The sequence below is a fragment of the Paramormyrops kingsleyae genome, chromosome 10, assembly GCF_048594095.1.
Source record: "Paramormyrops kingsleyae isolate MSU_618 chromosome 10, PKINGS_0.4, whole genome shotgun sequence".
Taxonomy (NCBI): domain Eukaryota; kingdom Metazoa; phylum Chordata; class Actinopteri; order Osteoglossiformes; family Mormyridae; genus Paramormyrops; species Paramormyrops kingsleyae.
The window spans coordinates 1,119,782-1,140,450 of NC_132806.1; the positions used below are offsets into that span (position 1 = coordinate 1,119,782).

At 41.8% G+C, this 20,669-nt stretch overlaps 1 protein-coding gene across 2 annotated transcripts; it reads right to left on the reverse strand.

The window, feature by feature from the left end:
* Positions 1–6,680: 6,680 nt before the first annotated feature.
* Positions 6,681–17,359, reverse strand: LOC111841885 (uncharacterized). Of its 2 annotated transcripts, none has more exons than XM_023808013.1 (6): positions 17,290–17,359; positions 16,763–17,113; positions 16,123–16,473; positions 15,243–15,356; positions 15,061–15,101; positions 6,681–7,212 (listed from the first exon to the last, which is right to left on the reverse strand). In XM_023808013.1, exons 1-6 carry the CDS (start codon positions 17,330–17,332, stop codon positions 7,087–7,089), a joined length of 1,026 nt encoding a protein of 341 aa, XP_023663781.1. In that variant the 5' UTR covers positions 17,333–17,359; the 3' UTR covers positions 6,681–7,086. The 2 variants fall into 2 exon arrangements, with proteins under 2 accessions (XP_023663781.1, XP_023663780.1); XM_023808012.2 differs by lacking the exon at positions 6,681–7,212 and adding an exon at positions 13,700–14,837.
* Between the last annotated feature and the right edge of the window lie 3,310 nt (positions 17,360–20,669).

The following is a 20,669-nucleotide window of genomic DNA, read 5'->3' on the forward strand; positions in this document are numbered from 1 at the left end:
CTCTGCTGTTCTAGTGACCCCATAGAGACTCTTCTTATCGGCAGCTGTACAGCCAGATTACCACACTCTCGATTGTGGCTCAATAGAAGGACACCAGCAGATTGGTTTGCAGCCTGTTCCATTTCAGGACCCTCAGGAAATAGAGGCGTTACTGGGCTTTCTTCACTAGGGCGGTAGTGTTTGTAGTCCAAGACAGATCCTCGGAGATGTGGGTCCCAAGAAACTTGAAGGAGGACACCCTCTCCACATAATCACCATTTAAAGAGAGAGTGGGGGGGGGTATCAGCTTTTGTCTTCCTGGTGTTGAGGGTTAGGTTGTTGTAGTCACACCATTCTGTTAGACGCTGGACTTCATCTCTGTAGGTGGTGTCGTCATCGTTAGTGATGAGCCCAACCAGAGTGGTGTAATCTGCGAATTTGATAATGGTGATACAGGGATGCGTGGGGGTGCAGTCACTGGTGTAGATGGTATACAGGAAAGGGCTCAGCACACATCTCAGCACACAGTTACAGGGTGGATGATCTCCGGTTACCAACCTTGACAGATTGTGTCCGGTCAGTAAGGAAGTTTTTGATCCATGCACATGTAGCGGGGGGGGGAAGTCCAAGTTAACCAGCTTGGCTATAAGGATGTCTGGGATGATGGTATTAAAAGCTGAGCTAAAATCAATGAAGAGTATCCTTACTGAAGTCCTAGGATTATCTAGGTGATGCAGAGCAGAGTGGAGGGCAGTGGAAATTGCATCCTCAGTGGACCTGTGTCTCCTCTGTTCCCTCCTGGTCCCTTTGTTCCTCCTGTCTCTGCTCCTTATCCCTTGGTGCCTCCCATGTTCACTCTAGGTCCCTTTGTCCCTCCTGTCTCTGCTCCTGTTCCCCTTGTCTCTCCTTTCTTGGTCTGTCTGTCTGCGTTTCCTGTTCTGTGTCAGATTTTGTCATGGTTTCTGCCCCTGTGCCAGTTCTGTGTGTCTGTTTTGCTCCCTGTTCTTCATTGATGGTTTTGTCTTGTTTTTCAGGTCCTGTTTTCCCGGTCTTGTCCTGTCCGTCGCTCCCGGAGTGCCCGCCTTGGGGGTAGTTCTGTCACGTCCCTCCATCCAGCCCTCTCGTGGACCACACTCACCTTGTTACCTACATATGACTTCCCATCGTACCAGGTGTCTTGCGTTTATTCTGATGTCACGTCCAGTATTTAGTCCGCGTTCAAATCAGTTTCCCCAGGTCTGTCATTGACGTTGTGTTCTAAGTTGTGGCCTGTCTGCTCCAAATAAACCCTGTCTTTTGGATTTCCGCCTGTCCGATTTGTCCTTCGCCCCATCCAACCTGCTCGCCTAACGCAGGTCATAACATCCTGGATGCTGTTCAGCCAAATGGCTACTTCAATATTTAGTTTAAGTTTAAGTTCAATATAAGTTTAAATACTAGAAACCATGGCCATAAGTGGAAATTAGCGGGAGAACATTTTAAAATAAATTTGACAAAGCACTTCTTTATACAGCATGTAATTAGAGTATGGAATAGTCTTCCTGTTAGTGTAGTGCAAGCTGAAACCCTGGGGTCCTTTAAATCAGAGCTAGATAAGATTTTAACAACTCTGAGCTATTAGTTAAGCTCTCCCCGAATGAGCTTGATGGGCCAAATGGCCTCCTCTTGTTTGTAAATTTCTTATGTTCTTATGTAACCTGTCTGAGAAAATTGCTGCATCTACAGTAATGTACAGTATGTATGAGCCTACAGGATAATGTCTATGGATGGAGGGGCATCAATAGCATTTAAGTGGTGGACAGTAGGAGGAGCACCCCAAACAGATAGTCCACACACACACACATACTCAGTTCTACAGCCGAGGAGTAAAGACAGGACATTTATTTCACCGGAAATACCCAGCAGAAAATTAACTAAACACAAAACACGCTCAAAAACAAGAGGGACTGGACTGTGGACGGCACAAAAGTAAAGAACACAACAAAACCAAACAGCTTCCTTAACGAGTGTTAAGTAGTTTATTAATAAAATAAGCAAAATAACACCTAACTAGTCTGCATTAGTTTTAAAACATAAAACACAGGGGGCTGCACTCGCCCCTTTACCTAGGGTTTCTTAACACAGACTCGAACCTATGTAAAGGGAATATAAGCGCGCCCCTGCTACCCTGTCCAGCCCTCCGACCCAAATTACCGGAACAGAACAAGTCAGGACAAACAGGCACATTACAGACAGCAGACAGTTGGAAAAAGCTGTCGTCCTCCTGTGGCTCCTGGGCAAGATGTAAGACAGCAGCTCCTCCACTCCAGCATGATGGATGGCCGATGGAGACGCGCGACGTCATCGGATGAATGCGATGATTGGTCGACGGAAGTGAGCTGGATATGATTTGCTGCCAGACAATTGAGGACCGTCCCTTGTTAACAAAGCAAGGCATGCGCACACAGACAGACATACCCGCACAACGAGCGCAGCTACGGGCTCCACACATAACAGTATGAAGGCCTGTTTGTACTTTTCCATAATTTATATCATAACATGTAATAGACATGTCATGAAAGGAGGGAATATAAGAAAGATTTCATCATTTTAAGTACGACTAATGTTGCTTAAGGGACGGTTTCACAACTAAACATATGTAATAAAAATAACTCATCCATATGAAATAAGCTTGTCTGATACAGGACTACAGTCTTCGTTAGGTCGTGCGTGTTAGATCGGCCGAGCAGGGAGGAGGCGAACCCTGAGATGCGGAGGCAAAGGTTATTATTTCTGAGATCGGAGAGAACAGAAACCAAGGGGGACGTGCTAAATCGTGGTCGAGAGGCAGGCAAGAGTCGGTAACAGTGGAGATCAGTCCAGGACAGGTGGACGAGACGAAGATCCGGGGAGGGCAGAGGAGAGTAAACGAGGAAGCAGGGAGACGAGGCAGGAACGATGGATGAGACGAGCAGGGAAGGCAGACAGGCGATCAGGCAGAACACAGCAGGGAAGGCAGACTGGGAAGACAGGACACAGAGAAATTGCTCGGTAAGGCACATCACTAGAATGGCAACAATACTTCGCACTGCCTGCCGGGTGGAGTGTGATTAAATAGCTGGCCAATCCAATGGTGATCGGCCTCCGGTGCTCTTCCCCACCCATGTGGGCGTGACAATGCGCCGAATTGGCCTCATTAACACACAGATTCATAATGAAAGATAAGAAACACACGCATTTATTTATTGGAAAGTGGGTGGGGAGGGGTTTGCTGATGTTCGTGGGGATGTGTCCCCCCTATTTTTGACACCCCTGCCCACAGAAAAAAAAAAATGACATAGTTGCAGAACAATCTACTTAAATATTGTATTTACTTAAGAAACACAATTTCACACTGAAGAGGTGCACACCCTTGTTGAATCCCAGCTGGCTAATAAGCTAACACCCATATTAAATTAATCAACTAAACCCATATTCATTAATGCATGCAATTGTTTCAAATAATTCATCTGTTAAAATAAACTAGTCTTCAATAATTGAATTTTGAAAAGTAAATCACATTTTTCAGTATTTGTTATTCAAGATGCCTTATATAAAATGATTACTGTTGCTGCTTTGCGCTAACTTTGTGTTAGAAGTTGTCATGACCAGTGGAATGAATGAAGCACAGAGGTCGCGAGCAAAAAAAAGAGCTTTTAAACTAAAGGTCAAACTGAAAACAAACAGGTTTACAGGGAATCCAAATAAGGAAGGTAACAAGGGGCAGGACATTGCCCGTGTAGTCAGACGATGATGATCTGGGGAATACAAGACTGGGAAGCACTTAAATACTGAGGGAATGAGGGGTAAAGAGGAGGTGATTAACCCTTGTTCTTGCCTCTGATGTTAAGGCAAACAAACACCGGGCATGGCTTGTTAGGCCACACCAGGGAAGTAAACAGGAGGGCATGATTAAAATGACGAGCAGGATGAGCAAGACATAACAGTACCCCCCCCCCCCCTCCCCCCCAAATCAATGTCCTCTGGCTATGCAAGAAGAGCTGGAGACAGGACCCAGAGACAGAACTGAAGGGTAGACACTGGAGTCAGAACAGGGCAAGATGAGCCAGGAGCAAACACCAGATGGACACAACAACAGAACACGATACCCGGGGGACCAAAAACAAAACTGGGGAAAGAGACAGTACCAAGCAGGACAAAACAGCAGGACAAGGGCACCAAACAGGCAGGGACAGACATTGAATGAGACCCAGAATCAGGGACAGACTCCAGACATGACAAAAACCGGGGGCTGACACCAGGGAACAAGAAACTGGGAACGAAGGAAACAGAGAGGAATACAACATACACCAGGACTGGGTGGACGGGTGAAGAAACAAAGACAGCAACAGAAACATATGGAGGGACCACAAGGGAGATAGAACAGGTACAGTAATAAGGGTGTACTCAGGCATGTTTGCTGTGAACCGGGCCCAAGTACGATTGTCCCCACTCCCCAGTCTCCTTCTAGCCTGCACTCACATAGGGTTTCAGCATCCGTGCCGGCACACACTTACATCATTATGGTGCGACGTTTTCAGGATAAACAGGAAGAGCGGTGCTCTCGCTGAACGCAATGGAGTCCATCGGTCTGGTTACTTTGTTGATAGTAATTTTGAGTCGTTTGGTCCGCGGTGGTCGACAGCCCTCTCACAGCCTGTTGCTAAACAGGTCTATCTCTTTTGTGGCACGAAAATTTTCACACAATCGTGCTGCTCGTATGAGGAGGTTTGCAAGGTACCAGCTGAAGTGCAGCAAGGACTTTGCAGCTTTGACTACCGACTACAGTTCCCATACATCGACAATGTGAGAATTAATATACTGAAATGTCATTGAATACAATTGAAAAGTGTATTATGAAATTTGAAATACAATATGTTTATAATGTTTTTTGTAATGATGACAGTAGCGTTCTATAGCTAATAATCATGTAACTTACTATCACTTGCTGGTTAATATTAGCTACATTCTTGTATTAAGACACCTGTATTCAATGGGACACATCACTATTATGTGTGCACTTGAATACTACTTTGTTGTTTATTTAATTACACTTAAAAGTGCTGTAAGGTAATTGTGTATGCATAAACTATATACAGTTAACAATATTTCTCCATTCTGCTGCAGGACCATATGGATTCGGCAGAGATCTGGTGTGTGGTGGCAGCATGTTCTCAGCAGCTGAACAGACTGTGAGTGGAAGGCTAATTTCAGAATGAGAAGGACAGCATTCTTGCGGTAGTGCAACAGCCTGCAGCCGCACCTTCAAAAACAGACCACTACATTCAGGAAACCAGTGCCCATGGACCAACGTGTTGCAATATGCATATGGAGACTGGCCACAAATGTTGAGTTCAGAAACATCTCCCATTTATTTGGGATTGGTCAGTCAACTGCTGCTAGCATTACCAACCATGTAGCCTCTGCAATTGTGAAAAAATTGCTTTCCCTTTTCATCAGAACACCCTCTGAACAGGAATTTGAAAGCATAATTCAGGGTTTCAGAGACAGGTGGGGCTTCCCACAATGTGGAGGAGCTATTGATGGCACTCATACTGGGATTTTAGCTCCGCCTGTAAGCTCTGCAGACTACTACAACCGGAAAGGTTTCTACTCTGTCAAGGTGTGGTTGACCATCGACTTTTGTTCTGGGACATTAGTGTGGGATGGCCGGGCAAGGTTCATGATGCAAGAGTTTTTGCAAATTCATCCTTGTTTGAGAGGGGTCAGAGTAATACCCTGTTCCCTCCGATAACAGAGAGGTTTGAAGGAGTAGATGTGCCAGTGGTGATTTTGGGGAATGCTGCATATCCATTACTGCCATGGTTAATGAAACCATATCCAGAAAATCAACAAAGAACCCCTGCACAGACCACCTTCAGCAACCACCTCAGCAAGGCACGGATGACTGTGGAAAGGGCTTTTGGCCTCCTGAAAGGAAGGTGGAGAAGCTTAATGAAGAGGTGTGATTGCCGCATAGACAACATAAACACAATTATCAGCGCCTGTTTTTTCAATTTTTGTCAAGTAAATGGTGAGGAATGTGAGGACATTGCCGCTGAAGAGGAAAATGTGAACAGTGGATGGAATCCTCTTAATTCAGCCACTAGGTCAAAAGCCACCAGAGATGCATTGTGTTCATATTTCTCAAATCCTAGAAGCACTTCCCACAGGAAAAAACAGTACTTCACAGAACACAACCATGTGCAGTGGTGAAAGAAAAAAAGAAAACAAATCAAATACAAAGTGTTATATATCAAGGCACTTCTGGGAAAGAAGTTTTCTCAAAAATAAAAATTTGCTTGCAGTACATTTTCCTTCAATTTGCAGACATACCTGAGTGTCATTATTCAATACAGCATAGAAGAAGGTATATAAAAATGAAATTCAAAAAGTTTGCGTGAACTCCAGTGAGTGTATATGGAAAATTTTGAGAGAACCATACCTAGTGTGTGTTGTGTATAATTTATGGAAGTGTGTGGTATATGTTGTAGAGGTTCGAGGTAGTGCATAGTGTTAGTGTAAAGTGCATAGTAAATATATGCTACAGAAAATTAAACAACTTTTGGTCATATTTACCTATTACAAACATGTTATTAATAAAAACTAAAAAAAAAAGATAAAACTTAACCCTTATAAAATGCAAATTTTATATACAGTAATAAAAACATGGACTTGGACAACTGTGCCGTTACAGGTTGCGATAAACATGTGTAAAGTTATCATCCTCAGAGTAGGGTAATGATGTCTCAGCATGGTACAGATACTACAGCTCAGGAGGAGGAGTAGCAGGAGAAGGTATAGGAGGAGGAGCATGAGGAGAGGGATGGTGAGCATAGGGATGGTGATGAGAGCGTGAGGGAATCATGGCATCAAGCAGTCTGTTCATGGTTTGCAGGAACATCATGTTTGTTTCTTGGCGTTCCTCCCTCTGCAGTTTCAGTCAACGCTCCTCCATCTGTACTTGAGCCTTCATCCAGTTATCAAGCATTTCTTTTTCTTTCTGGTAACGCAGGTGCTCCCCTTGCATGTTTTCTTCATGATGTTGTTTCTGCATGTCTAGAAAGGCAGTTATCATGTCACTTACTTCTACCTTTCTCTTCCTCTTTTTGCCTTGTTCTGAAGGTATTGTCTCAGGTTCAGTCTTATCTGTTGTGTCCTGTGTCTCATCACCAGTGTTTGAAGAGATTGTTGAATCTGAATTGAGTGATATAACTGTTGAAATAAAAGCAAAATAAACATAAATGTAAGCATTTTAATAATAACAGTAAACAAGCATCCCTTATGAAAATGTAATTATTTCTTTTTGTAGTAAAACCCAGTTTTATCAGCATACCCATGGTCAATTTGTGGAATCCAAGGTTTTACTAAAGTAACCATGGTTTCTTGGTTGGATTCGTAGTAAAACCTTGTATAATTTACTTTAGGGACATGCACATACTAAATCAACAGAATAGCTATCAAATGGAACTGGTATGTATGTTAACGTTAATCACAGCTCAGGGATCTCTCCAGTCCTGTGTCCTCTGTATCAGATGACGTAGAATCCAGCGATCTTCGCGGATGGGACTCCAGCACATTCAGTTAGCTAGATGGTTTGCTGCTGATTATGCTGTCGACAGCGTCATACCATTGGAATTTATCTTTTTCGTCTGCAGAGCTGCCAGATTTACGGAGTGCATCCCGTACCTTTAAATACTGTGCCCGCAGTTTTTTAACCTTGTCTCGACACTGCTCGGTGGTTCTTTGGTATCCACGATGAAGACGATAATCCCGGATTTTGCTAAATATATCGGAGTTTTTATGCGTTTTGTCCAGCTGTTCTTGTATGCTCTCATCTGCCCAAATTTCCAACAAACATTGCACCTCTGCCCTAGATCAAAGCGACCCTTTCCCTGCCATGTTGGTTTTGGAGCGTCGCAAAAACATGACGTCACGCGTCTTGTTTCGTGCTCCAGCACGGTTAGCGCTCACACTACATGCGAACCGCGCCTGAGTCCAACTGAACCGTGCTCTGGCACACCTCTTCCAAGAACAGGTACAGTAATAAGGGTGTACTCAGGCATGGTTGCTGTGAACCGGGCCCAAGTACGATTGTCCCCACTCCCCACTCTCCTTCTAGCCTGCACTCACATAGGGTTTCAGCATCCGTGCCGGAACACACTTACATCATTATGGTGCGACGGTTTCAGGATAAACAGGAAGAGCGGTGCTCTCGCTGAACGCAATGGAGTCCATCGGTCTGGTTACTTTGTTGATAGTAATTTTGAGTCTGCAGAGCTGCCAGATTTACGGAGTGCATCCCGTACCTTTAAATACTGTGCCCGCAGTTTTTTAACCTTGTCTCGACACTGCTCGGTGGTTCTTTGGTATCCACGATGAAGATCCCGAATTTTGCGAAATATATCGGAGTTTTTATGCGTTTTGTCCAGCTGTTCTTGTATGCTCTCATCTGCCCTCACACTACATGCGAACCGCGCCCGAGTCCAACTGAACCGTGCTCTGGCACACCTCTTCCAAGTGGGCCAGGAACGGCTAAATGAACCACGCCCGGGCATGGTTTGGAGCACTCGCACTAGTCAAACGAACCGCGCTTTCGTGGTCAAACGCACTCGGGCATGGTTCAAACTGCCTAGTGTGAGTATACCCTAATAACTGTGGAATAGGGCCAAGGGGCACAATCTGAAATGCAGGCAAGGATAATGGAGGGCAGTTAGAAAGACTCCGTGGCCCTAAAGAGTTCACTGTGGGCCCCCAGGAAGATAGGTCATGAACTGGGGCTGTGGATCTTCCTAGGTTCAGTCCCAGATGCAGAAGTGAAACCTCTCCACGGTGAAGGACTGGAGAGCTTTGAAGGTCCAGTGGGGCCAGAGGGTGCCATGAGGCTGACAGAAGTGGAGGGGTCAGAGAGCGTTGAAGGACCTAAGGAGTGTGAAGGTCTAGAGAAATTTGAGGGACTGGCAGAGCTGAAGGGATCAATCTGCAGGATTAGGACAGCTGGCATGGATGGAATGCCCCTGTCTCACTCTCTGGGAAAACGAGATTTGGCCTGCCCCCTTGTTGAATCCCAGCAGAAACCAGTGTCCAGCCTGGGACTCGGGACAGAGGCAGTGGCCCAGGAGGTCTGGTGAGGTGACCAAACTGGAGAGGTGATCCACAGACTGAGGAACTCACCGGCATCCTCCTCCTCTTCCGGTTACATAAAAAATTTACAAACTAGAGGAGGCCATTCGGCCCATGAAGCTTGTTTGGGGGAAAACAAGGGGGTTCCACCAGATCTCTAACTTCCCAGAAGTCAAACAGGGTATTCTCCTTGATTCACCAGGGTGAGTGAATCAGAGGATTGAGCAAAGGCATGAGGCTGGACGCAGGGGAAATCTTCCCCGCAGAAACGTGGGGAGGCCACTTCTGGGAAGCCACTTGTTATATTGCATAGGTCTGTCATTCTGCCATGACCAGTGGGATGGAAAAAATGCAAGCCGGAGCAATGGGCAATTAAACAGGGTTTCATTAAACAAAAGAAAATAAACACACAAAATAAAAAGACCTTGAGGGATCTGAGCTGAACTAAATGGGAAGGGACAGGCATAAGCTACAGAAGGAAAAGACTTCAATGACAGACCAGGGTGGCCAGAATGGAGGACACAGGAACAGGTATGGGGCCAAACAAAAAAGTGGTTTTATTAACTAAACCATAACAGGCAAACAAAAAGGATCACAGGGGATCAAGAGGGGAAGGACTACACAACTCCAATGATGCAACTGGGTGTTACGAGCCCCAGTCTAGGCTTGGGGCGTAACAGAATGGAAGGGAAAGGGGGAAGGGGAATAAGGGAAACACAGGGTGTGGTGCACAAGGGAACACACGTAGACAAAGGGGTATTTTTTTGTATTTTTCTGATTTCATTTACACGCGACAGATACAGGACAAATAAACCCGGTGCAAAAGGACTCAGGAGTGACTATAGCCAAAATAACAAACAGAAAGCCCAGCTACTGAATGCAACCCAAATCTAACTTAACTATGTGCAAGAGAAATCAAAGAACAAAAACAAGTACTACACCTCACCAAACCAAACAACAACCAAACAACAGCATACACAAAAGACCCCCAAAATAAATATGGCAACCACTCCCTACGCACCTAACAAACACACAGAACATACACAGGCAAAGCGTCAGAATCCGAGGGGCGCGTGAAGACGTAAACCAGAAACCGGGCAAGAGATTGAAACCAAAAAGCAAACAAACCAAGGCAGAAGTACAGAAAAGGGCAAAGCGAATAATCGTAAACCAATAAACCGAAACCGTCATACACAATAGTCAAATCAAAGAAAGCAAATCAACAATAGCCCAAAAATGAGCAGAGCTCCCGAAGTTTCTTGCTGTCCAGCTTTTCACCTTAGCTGGACAGAAGTGACGGACGGTCTTGCGGGGAGTCGTGGGCGGGGTCCGGACGGGGAGGCGGAGCAAGGGCCGAACGGAGTGGACCTGGCCGTGGGCAGAGCTGGATAAACAGCGGCACGTAACACTGGGAATCACAACGCTGAGAAGTACTTGGTCTACTGGACTAACAAGGGGGCTCAATGAGAGGCAGCTGATGTGGATCACAAGAAGGCAGGAGCGAGAGGTAAAGCTAACAAGGGACAGGTGTAGCTTAAGCAAGTCACCTTGCTTAAGGGAGGAGACAGGAGGATCAGGCAGGGCAGGGCAAGGCAGGGCAAGGCATGGCAGGGCCTTCTTATTTCTATCAGACAGTAGATCTATCAGATGTGTATTTGATGGAACTCCTGACATACCAGATTTGTTTGTCTCTGCTATGAGCTCCTTGATGAACAATTAAAAAAATGAAGAGTCCTTTGATATTTTCTTGGGTGTCAATCATGCATTTTTTTCTCCATCCGCATAGGTTACTTTCAAAGCAGACTCCACATCAATGGGGGCAACTTGGATCTCAGTGGCCTTTTTTTAAACTCTGTATGTTATCTGTACATGTTATTTCATCTTTGCTTGTGAAAACCTCACAGACATCAGTAATCAATGACTCCCACAACCAGGCTCCCTTCTCTAGGGACAGTCAGCGCACAGGGCTGCTGGAGACTTCTGGTGGTCGCACTCTTTCTCCCAGTTGGCCAACTCTCCAGCTCCTGCTGCTCCTGCTCCAGCTGCACCCAGTTTTGATATCCATCTTTTATGATTTCCCTTGCAATATTTATAACAATGGTTGAGGTAGATAGTGGGGAGCTGGGTGCCAATAATGCGTGGAGCAGTTTTCACTTCTTGAAAAAAGAGCTATGCAGTCAGAAGCGGAGCAGCTGTGGTACCTTACCGAGATGCAGTTGGTGATGATACTCTCGATGTTGCAGCGACAGAAGTCCAACAGCACCTGGAAGTGCTGGTGGGCTTTCCTGAGCCTCCACTGAAAATAGTTATACTACTATATGAAAAGTATGACCATTCCATATCACATACTGTAGCACAATTGAATCAGCTTAAATAGTATGTGGCCAATACGTTTTTAACATATTAAATGTGTGTTTGAAATTCATTTAATTAAATCTATTTAAAGTGTATTTAAGTATAAATTAAGCTGGGCCAAAAGAATACAAAGTCAGTACACTGAATATACTTGTAGTGCAGGGGTCTCCAACTCTGGTCCTGGAGAGCTACTATCCAGTCGGTTTTCAATCCTACCTGGCTTCTGATGAGCCACACCTGTTCTCAGGTAAATACCAGGTGTGGCTCATCAGAAGCCAAGTAGGATAGAAAACCTACTGGATAGTAGCTCTCCAGGACCGGAGTTGGAAACCCCTGTTGTATCCATATCATTACCTATTGTTCTTAAGTCAAAAAAGCCTGATAAAAGAATGCTATAAATTAGGTGTGCAAGTATATTAATACCATATTATTTTTTCACAAAGGATAGGCTACAAAAAAGTCACAACTTAAATAAATGTTAAAAGGCCATTTTAGTGTAGGGTAATTAACTATTAAAAACAATATTGTGCCAGCCATGGAGGACATACCCAGAATTAATTGCAACAACAAATCTGGCACACAGGTCTTAATGCAGGCTGTTTAAAAGACTTCCAATGTTCCATGCGCTCAGTGAAGTCATCCACAATTTGTGATAGGTCCAGCTTCTTTGCTCACTCATTCTTGATTGACAATAGGGCTAATCTACTAAGGCTCTGTTGACACATTGTAATCCAGAGGTAATTTAAAATTAATTTAAGTTTAGAAAATGAGTGGTCTGCTGTCGCAACTGTGACAGTAAGGGTGAGAAATGGCAAAAAAGCAGTGGACACCTCACTGAATGTTGAAGTTACTATTGGATGATGTACTGTGAGCAGTTTTGCCAGGCTTATGACAGATACATTATGTGTTTTGCTATCTACTCCTTAGAACATGTCCTAAATTACACTAGATGACCAGGAAAGCTGGAGTCAATATCCTGACTATAGTGATCACTTAATGGACAGGCGACTTTGTATAGTCTTTGAGATTGAATTTGTACATTGCAAAATCTTTGTTTGAAGGCTGATCAAAAATATGAATTGAAATGTACTAATAGCTGTTTTAAGCACATCTGCTTTATGTCGTTCATCCCGTCTATCGCTTCTAAGTGAGATTTTGTCAAGAGCTTTAACAATGTCTCCATACCTGTACTTTAATGCAACAAGTGCACCGTAGCAGGAGGACCAGTGAGTTGGGCAGAGGCTTTTTAAGATAATGTCCTTGCTCTCTGGGCTCATTAAATCACCAAGCAATGCCCATCTCTTAGCATCGTGAGCAAAGGAATGTGTACAGCTTTTCAAAAATGTCATAAAACTGTCGGACCGCGGCGATGTTTTTAATGGAATCATTTGTGCCAAATTCATATTATGAGTTGCACAGTACACATACAAAGCAAGTGGCTCCCGCTCCGCTATTTTAGCTTGAACGCCAAAATAAATTCCACTCATATCTGCTGTGCCATCATACCCCTGTCCACGGCATCTAAGTCATTTTCTTCAATGGAGCTCACAATTCTTCCCCCCATTTCAGAAGCAGATGAATTTACAGTGAGTTCAAATCCAAGAAGAGCATCAATAGTCCTGATATCTCTAGCAACACCCGTCACATCCCTGTCAATTGAAACATACCTGTATGCCTCATTCAAATGATCTCGCTTTGCTACCTCTTGAGTGGTGTCTATAATAATAGAATAAAACGGGGGTAATCTGGCCCCCTAAATGCAAGGTTACACAAAGCTTGGTTACATTCACAATGCATTCTAACACTTGCCCCCAAAGGTTAGCCGTATTGCGAACATCCATCTCCATGTCAGCATCTATTGTTCCATGGAGCTTCCTACTCATAGAACATGTATTTCCAATCTCTAGCACTATCTAGTCAGGCACTTTTGAAAGAGGGGGCTTGACAATTGGCAAAAAGCCAGCAAGGCTCATGTTGGGGCAAGTAGCTCAACCAACTGTGTGGCAACTTGATGCCAGTTTTAGTGAGGGATACATATTGGTGAGATGCAAAGCTACAATTGCTACTTAGCAGGAAAGGGATCCTTTGGCTTACATGGACCAGTTTGAAGGATGTACCTCTTTACACTAACATCGTCAAAGTTTTCAGGGAAATTACCTCAGTCTGTTGGATAATTATCTTTTCTGTGCCTGTGGATTCCACACCAGGAACCGTGTTTCTCACATAACTGCTCTCCACCTTCCCCATCCTCCTCTATCTGATCTGGGCCTGAGCTAGCCTGAGTACTGCTGCTAAGCACCACACTGCTGCTACAGTCTGCTCTTGGCAGCAGCCCATTTCCATACAGGTTCCTGTGATTCTCTGTGCCTATAAAACTCGGCCAAACCCCACAACCAGTTGCAAGAAATTGTTTCAATGTGCAATTACCAAGCATACTATTTCCTCCCTGCTCTTTCCCCATTGCTTTTATCTCATTCTGTATACTTCCATTTGCTGGATTTACTGTGATTCCCAGTTCCCCACCAAGTAGACATTATTCCTGAATCCACTGCATGCAAAACTGTCTGTCTCCACTTCCTTGTGTCTACACGTGTGGTAGTGTACTGCGCAGTTTGTAATCACAAACAACTTCCTGCAGCATAATAAAAGTTTTCTGATTCTGATTCCACTCACTGTCAGGCTAAAGAAGCGTGCATAAATGGCTTGCCCTTTGCCTTATTTCCTGGCTTTTCCCAGAGTTAAGCTTGAAGCCCTGCAAGAGAACACTATTCCACCCCCTGTTGAGGCCATATCCCATTGGAAGTTCTTGAGGCCTAGGAAACCAAAATTATCATTCGCCTGTGTGGTGCTGATTGCCCTCTGCTGGTGAATGTTGGATTCCTAACCAGCCATTGTGTCACAGGGAAACATTATTTAGTTTCCAATTCCGAGTAATATTTATGCATTTGTGCAAATCAATGAGTTCCAGCATTTACATTTCAGTCATGTATAACATGTAAAATTTATAAAAAATTTACACATAACTACTGAATATAAGGTGATGTAGTTATGCATTATCTGTGGATTCTGACACAAAGGCAGGAGCAGGTAAAAATGTATTTTTTATTATAAGACATAGTTATACCATTTATCATCATTATATTATGAATCAGGATATCATAAAAGTTTTCTTACATATCAAGTAGCAGTTAATGTATGGTTTGGCAAAAAGGCTATACAGCATTATGGTGACTGTCTCATTCTCTAAGTCTAATGTCAGAATATAAAACATCGGTGTTGGTTTTTTGCATCCTCGGCCCCATCTCTGATTTCCTCTTTGGGAAAATGCATTCATTGTAAAGTAGTTGTTGTGGGTCATGAGTCTGAACAAAGAACCAGGGAAATTAGAATTCTGCTATATATAGGGACAAAGAAGGTGACTTTTTTTAATTTGACTGGATAATGAATAGTAAAACACTAACATTTACTTAAGAAATGTGCCAAACACTTTTTAATGTAAGACTGCAACATCACCTTTTTCTGAATAAACAAACATCCATGGATATCATTTATATAATATATAAAATAATATAACTTGGACTGTACCTCACTATGTGGCATAGTGGAGAACGGATGATGTGTTTTTCCTGGGAAAAATAACACATATATTTATTGAGAATTCAATGAAGTGCATTTTATTATTTTATAATACAAATATAAGCATTCTGAAAAAGGTATTTGATAATAAAACATTAATTAAACTAAAATGGTAGAAACTGAAAACTTACGTTGTATTCTGGTCTTCTGAATATAGATAAGGACGATTATCAATATCACACATAAAATGTTGGATATTGTTAAACCAAGGACTAAAGGATCAGCTTGGTTTTCTTGGTCAGTACCTGTATAATTAAAAAAAATAAAGTTGCAGTGTGTCTTCTACTACTGCCAGTGTATTATTGATGTATAAACTGCCTCCTTATTTTTTAGAAAATAGGGAAACATTTTATAATTTGCATGGTTAAGAACTAATACATTTAGGGAACAAGCTAATTTCAAATATATTCGTATATAAAGCAGTTGAAATTTACAAACTGCAGATGAAAATCACATACAGATTATTGTAATATCAGACTTGACCTGATTTACTTTGCAAATACTTTACCACCTTGCAAATATATTTTTATTAGACACTCATGATAAAATTACAACTCTTACCAAGTACCAAGTGACTAAAAAAATCACAGTAACCTGAGCTCTTACCATGTACCACCTGGAGGCCATCTGAGTATCACGGGTGGTACCACAGTTTGGGAACCACTGAACTAAATTTTCTTTTCATCATGAAATTCCACAAAATATTTAAACCTAAATACCTAAAGATGCACATATATACAGTAGTATGCAAAAGTTTGGGCACCCCTCGATAAATTACATATTCTGGTCATTTTTTTATGGAAAAGATAAAACTATAAAACTCTTTGTTCAATTTATGACATAAAAAGTAACTATGCATCAATGTTTGGTGAAAATATTGTGCATTTTTTCCATTTCCTACAGAGACTGTTTTTACATCTTTTCCATAAAAAAATGACCAAAATATGTAATTTATCGAGGGGTGCCCAAACTTTTGCATACTACTGTAATTATCAAAATAAAATAAATCACCTTTAATGTTCAGCTTGGTCCCATTCCCAAAGAGGATCTCCCCACACATGGCCACAGCGCAGTAGTAAGTCCCAGCATCAGAGAGGCTAAGGTTCCTCTTGGGGAGGCTATAGACACAGCTCTGTGTAGGAGATCCAGCCTCAGAGCTCTTCTTACACTTATCACTCCTGTTCCCATGGGTGTAAATGACTCCTGGAAGGGATTCTCCTGATCCATGTTTGAACCAGTAAACACCGTGTTCTCCTGCACAGCTCTCAGTCTCTATTGTACACTGCAGGGTCACAGAGTCTCCTGGGTGGACTGAGTTAGACACAGGCTGCTGACTAAAATACTTCTTTGTAGTTCCTAGACCTGTAAGAAAATGTTAGTACTAAGAGATATATGTGTGGCAGGTTAATGTGGTATTTAATTCTTCTAGGATTATTTTTTAACACATTTGCTACAGAAAAAACTGAGAAAGAGTTAAGATGGACGAAGATATGAAAAGCAATATTCCGGTAAAAAGCTGACATTGTCGCCACATGTATTGAGTCAACCAATGGAAATATTTAACCTGATAACATATGTAATTATGTCTATAATTGAATTAGGTCTTCCTTTACTTGAAATTCATATTGATTTGACATTAATAATTTGTTACCTTCATATTTCAAGAAAAAATTGTTCCAGAAAATGATGCGCTCATACTCTCGTGTGCAGCAGAAATAGAAGCCGGAATCCATGGGCTTTGCATTTGAAATGGTCAGACTCATGTTTGTCGAGTTTTTATGCACTGCAAAGCGCTGATCCCCTTGGAACTCCCCATAAAATACAAGTTCCATATTATAACTGTAAACAGACATTATACTTTGAGGTGACTCCCCTACTGCCTGTTTGAACCAGTAGAAGTAGGTGCTATCTACAGAAGAGATGGAACAGTGCAGGGTGACGGTATCTCCAAGGTGGAAGGTCTTCATGTGTTCAGCCTGGGTGAGCAGGACAAGATTAACCACTGAAGGAAAAAATGAGAGAAAATTATTTGAGGACTACAATAAATGAATCACTGAAATGCAAGAATAAAGCAAACAAAATTAGCACACATATATGAAATGTATAATTACTGTATTACCATAAATAATTATTTACACAAAATGAGAACACTGAGGAAAAAAAGTCAGCATTTCATACCTGTTAGAAATAACAGCAGCAGAGCTGAGCAGAGCCTGATCATCCTGATCAAACCTGGTGTAAACTGATATCTCCCTCCAAAAAAGACTGGGAGGTCAGTACTGCATGTGACTAATAACTGAAGCCATGTCCCACACATAGCAGAGAGCTTGATTGGCTGGTACATGATCACTGCAGAGCGGAAACAGATTAGATGCCTCCGTATTTGTGTATATCAAAATGTGCCATTCAATGTTCTCGGCTTAAGTGTGGAGCTGATTCCTTTAAATTCCAGAAATGATTCCAGAATTTCCCCCTGGGATTAATAAAGTCAATATTAATCTTAATTAAAGGACAATTAATTTCAATTTAATTGGTATATTTTTGTAAAACAGATATTTAGGGAAATTGTATATATAGTGTGACAACTATAGTTATAGTTATTGATCTATATAATTTTTTGGTTATTTTGTGAAATTGTACTGCCTAGTACTATGTCCCTAAGTTTATGTGGAGCTTTCATTAAAGGGGTCAGTGGAAATGAATAACTACTTTGCACTATACAAGTCTGTCCCAGTACTGGGAATGTAGTGGCCAATAGAAATTAAGGGATGGAAAAGAGAGCAAGGGAATCCTCTGGCAATCATAGAAATTCCGATATGACAGTTTTTCCATTTAACCCCCGAATATAAAAAGCCTTAAATAAGCCTCTAATATATTCTGTGAAATTCACTTTATATTGTTCTTTATCTCCCACAAGCATATATTTCTTTGATAAAAAGCTTTAATTCGCAATGGTCTTATTTTCAACCACAGTGCCATTATGATTACATCATATGGCACAGGCTTCATGCACACCCACATACTTTCATCTGTGCATGAGGCAGTTGACCTGGCTTGGCCTGTGGTCAGACTGATGTTTTGGAAACTACACTTTGCACCTTGCTCTAGTTTAAAACAACCACAGAGATATGAGGCAAAGAACAATCTCACAACAAACAGATGTGGTAGTGTCTTGGAAACCAGGCACTTGAAAAGAATCTGATAGAGGCCACAGCCTTAACAAAATCTCAAGTGTGCTCCACATTCTGCAACCAGCCTGCAGCTTTTCTGTCTTAATGCTTTGGTTTTCATTTCAGTCTTGCAAAACAGGCACTTTCCTGTTTATATTTTACAGGTTTGGTGTATCTGGCCTGTTCCTATGTTTTGTCTGAAAAGGAAACACTTTTCCTCAAACAAAGCCCCCTTTTTATTTTCTGTTGCTGATGTGTTCACAGGAATGAAAGTTCACATCCTTAAGCTGAAGAATCTTTGGTATTTATCAATGTAATGGGGCAAGGAGTGTGGTCATGACCTAATGGCTGTGGGGGTTTCACTCATTGAAAAATAATTCTTTATAATATATTAATGTCCTTCTCTCTGTCATTCTCAAAACAGTTTGGTATTTAGGCCTCATGCCTCCAAGTTTTGTGTTCTATAAACAACGTGTATCCGCCATGTGTAAGTTTGCTTTGTCTCCTGCTTTTTCCCGTTTCTTCTGGCTGCATTGATCTCGTTTTGCAATCCAAACACTTAAAGTAAGGATAACTGGTGTATTTAATTTGCCTGCATTGTGTCATTATAATTCCAGTCATGTGTCCTGTACTATCTGGGATAAGCCCCTGAAGACACCTGACCAGGGTAAGCAGTTGGAAGAGGGATAGAAAAATAATTGTTCATAATATATACATATATGTACATTTATCACTATGGCATGGAGTTGTTCTTGGTTTATATTCCTGATTTACTTTATTATATCAACAAGTTAAATAGAAAGTTATTACAAATATTATTTTACATTTAACTCCAGATTCTTATATACTTATATTTAACTTCAGTCCAGTAAGAGACAATGGAGTCAAAATAACTGCTCTGTGTTTTTTGAACATTAGCATTAATGGTTCAATGGTGATGAGAATATCACAACTTTTTATGGTAGACTATTAAGTATGTTGCTAACTCCATTGATGTGAAACTTAAAAACAATCTAACTGATACTCAAGAATGGCTCAGCACTAAAATTTTGAAAATGTTTTATTAAATGTGAAGTATTTAATCAGAGTGAACAGACCATAAAAGATGTTTCACTTGAGCTGGTCAGATTCAACACTGAACTGCTGCTTCCTCTACCTCACTCCACAGGAAATGACACACTCTGCCAGCCACCAATGAAACCAGGCCCACTTGTTAGTGTTTTACCGAATAAAGTAATGTGAGAAGGCTGGCTTTGTTCAGCCAACAAGGGTGAGACCAACAGCATTTCGATGTATATTGCAGGGTTTAGTGGCACAGTGGGCTAAGCCTGTGTGCCTGTAATCAAAAGGTCACTAGTTCAAACCCAGCCTCAGCACATCTGCAGGTCCTTGAGCAAGGCCTTTAACCCCCAGCTCCCTGTGTGCCCCAACAGGTGGCTGCCTTTCCCCAACAGCTTGCTCTATAAAAAAGAGCAAGTTGAGGGAGGCATAAAAAGACAATTTCCCCACAGGGATCAATAAAATTATTATTATTTAATCTCTTTCACATCACATTTGCTGCTGTAACCTCAGTTACTTTAAGTGCCTTATTTAAACCAGTGATACCTTTCTCTCATGAGTGATATTGCACAGTTGTGGTTAAATGTTTACATACACCTATTACGCACATGTTTGTCATGGCAGTTTTGGGCTTCCAATAATTTGTACAACTGTTCTTCTTCTGTGGCAGAATGATAATACAACACACAATCACAAAAAAAATCACAACTTTGATGCACAAGTTTTCTGAAACCAACACAGGGTCAAAAATATACATACAGCACACCTAATATTTGGTTAAATGTTTCAGGATAAGGCATGTTTCACCTAGATCAGATGCCTTTAGGAGTCTTAACAAACTTCTGGGAGAATTTTGGTAGGATATTTGACCACTCTTCTTGGCAGAATATATAGAGTTCAACCAAATTTGTTCGTATTTGGGGAAAATGGTCTAGCGATAATTAAATCAACTACAAATGTAATAATTATATATAAGTTAGGATAATGCCAAAGGTTAGGTAATGTCAATTGCACAAAATTCAAACACTGTAACATTTTATTTTTATTGAAGGATTCTCATCTTTGTGAGAATGACTAAATATAAGCGTAGTAGGCTACCACTATGTTTTCATTTTCAGAATAAATGGGATTCTTTAGATTTCAGTTAGGTTCAAAATATAGATACATTTTGCTTGTTGTGAAAATCATTGAGGGGATAACCCCCTTTCCTTGCTTGATATATGAATCGTACTTTTTGTATAGCTGTGCCTTCATTATCGGGTTAAATGCAGTAGGTGTGACCATTCTGATGAGGGGATATGGGGAAAATGACATTGACAAGTATAGTAG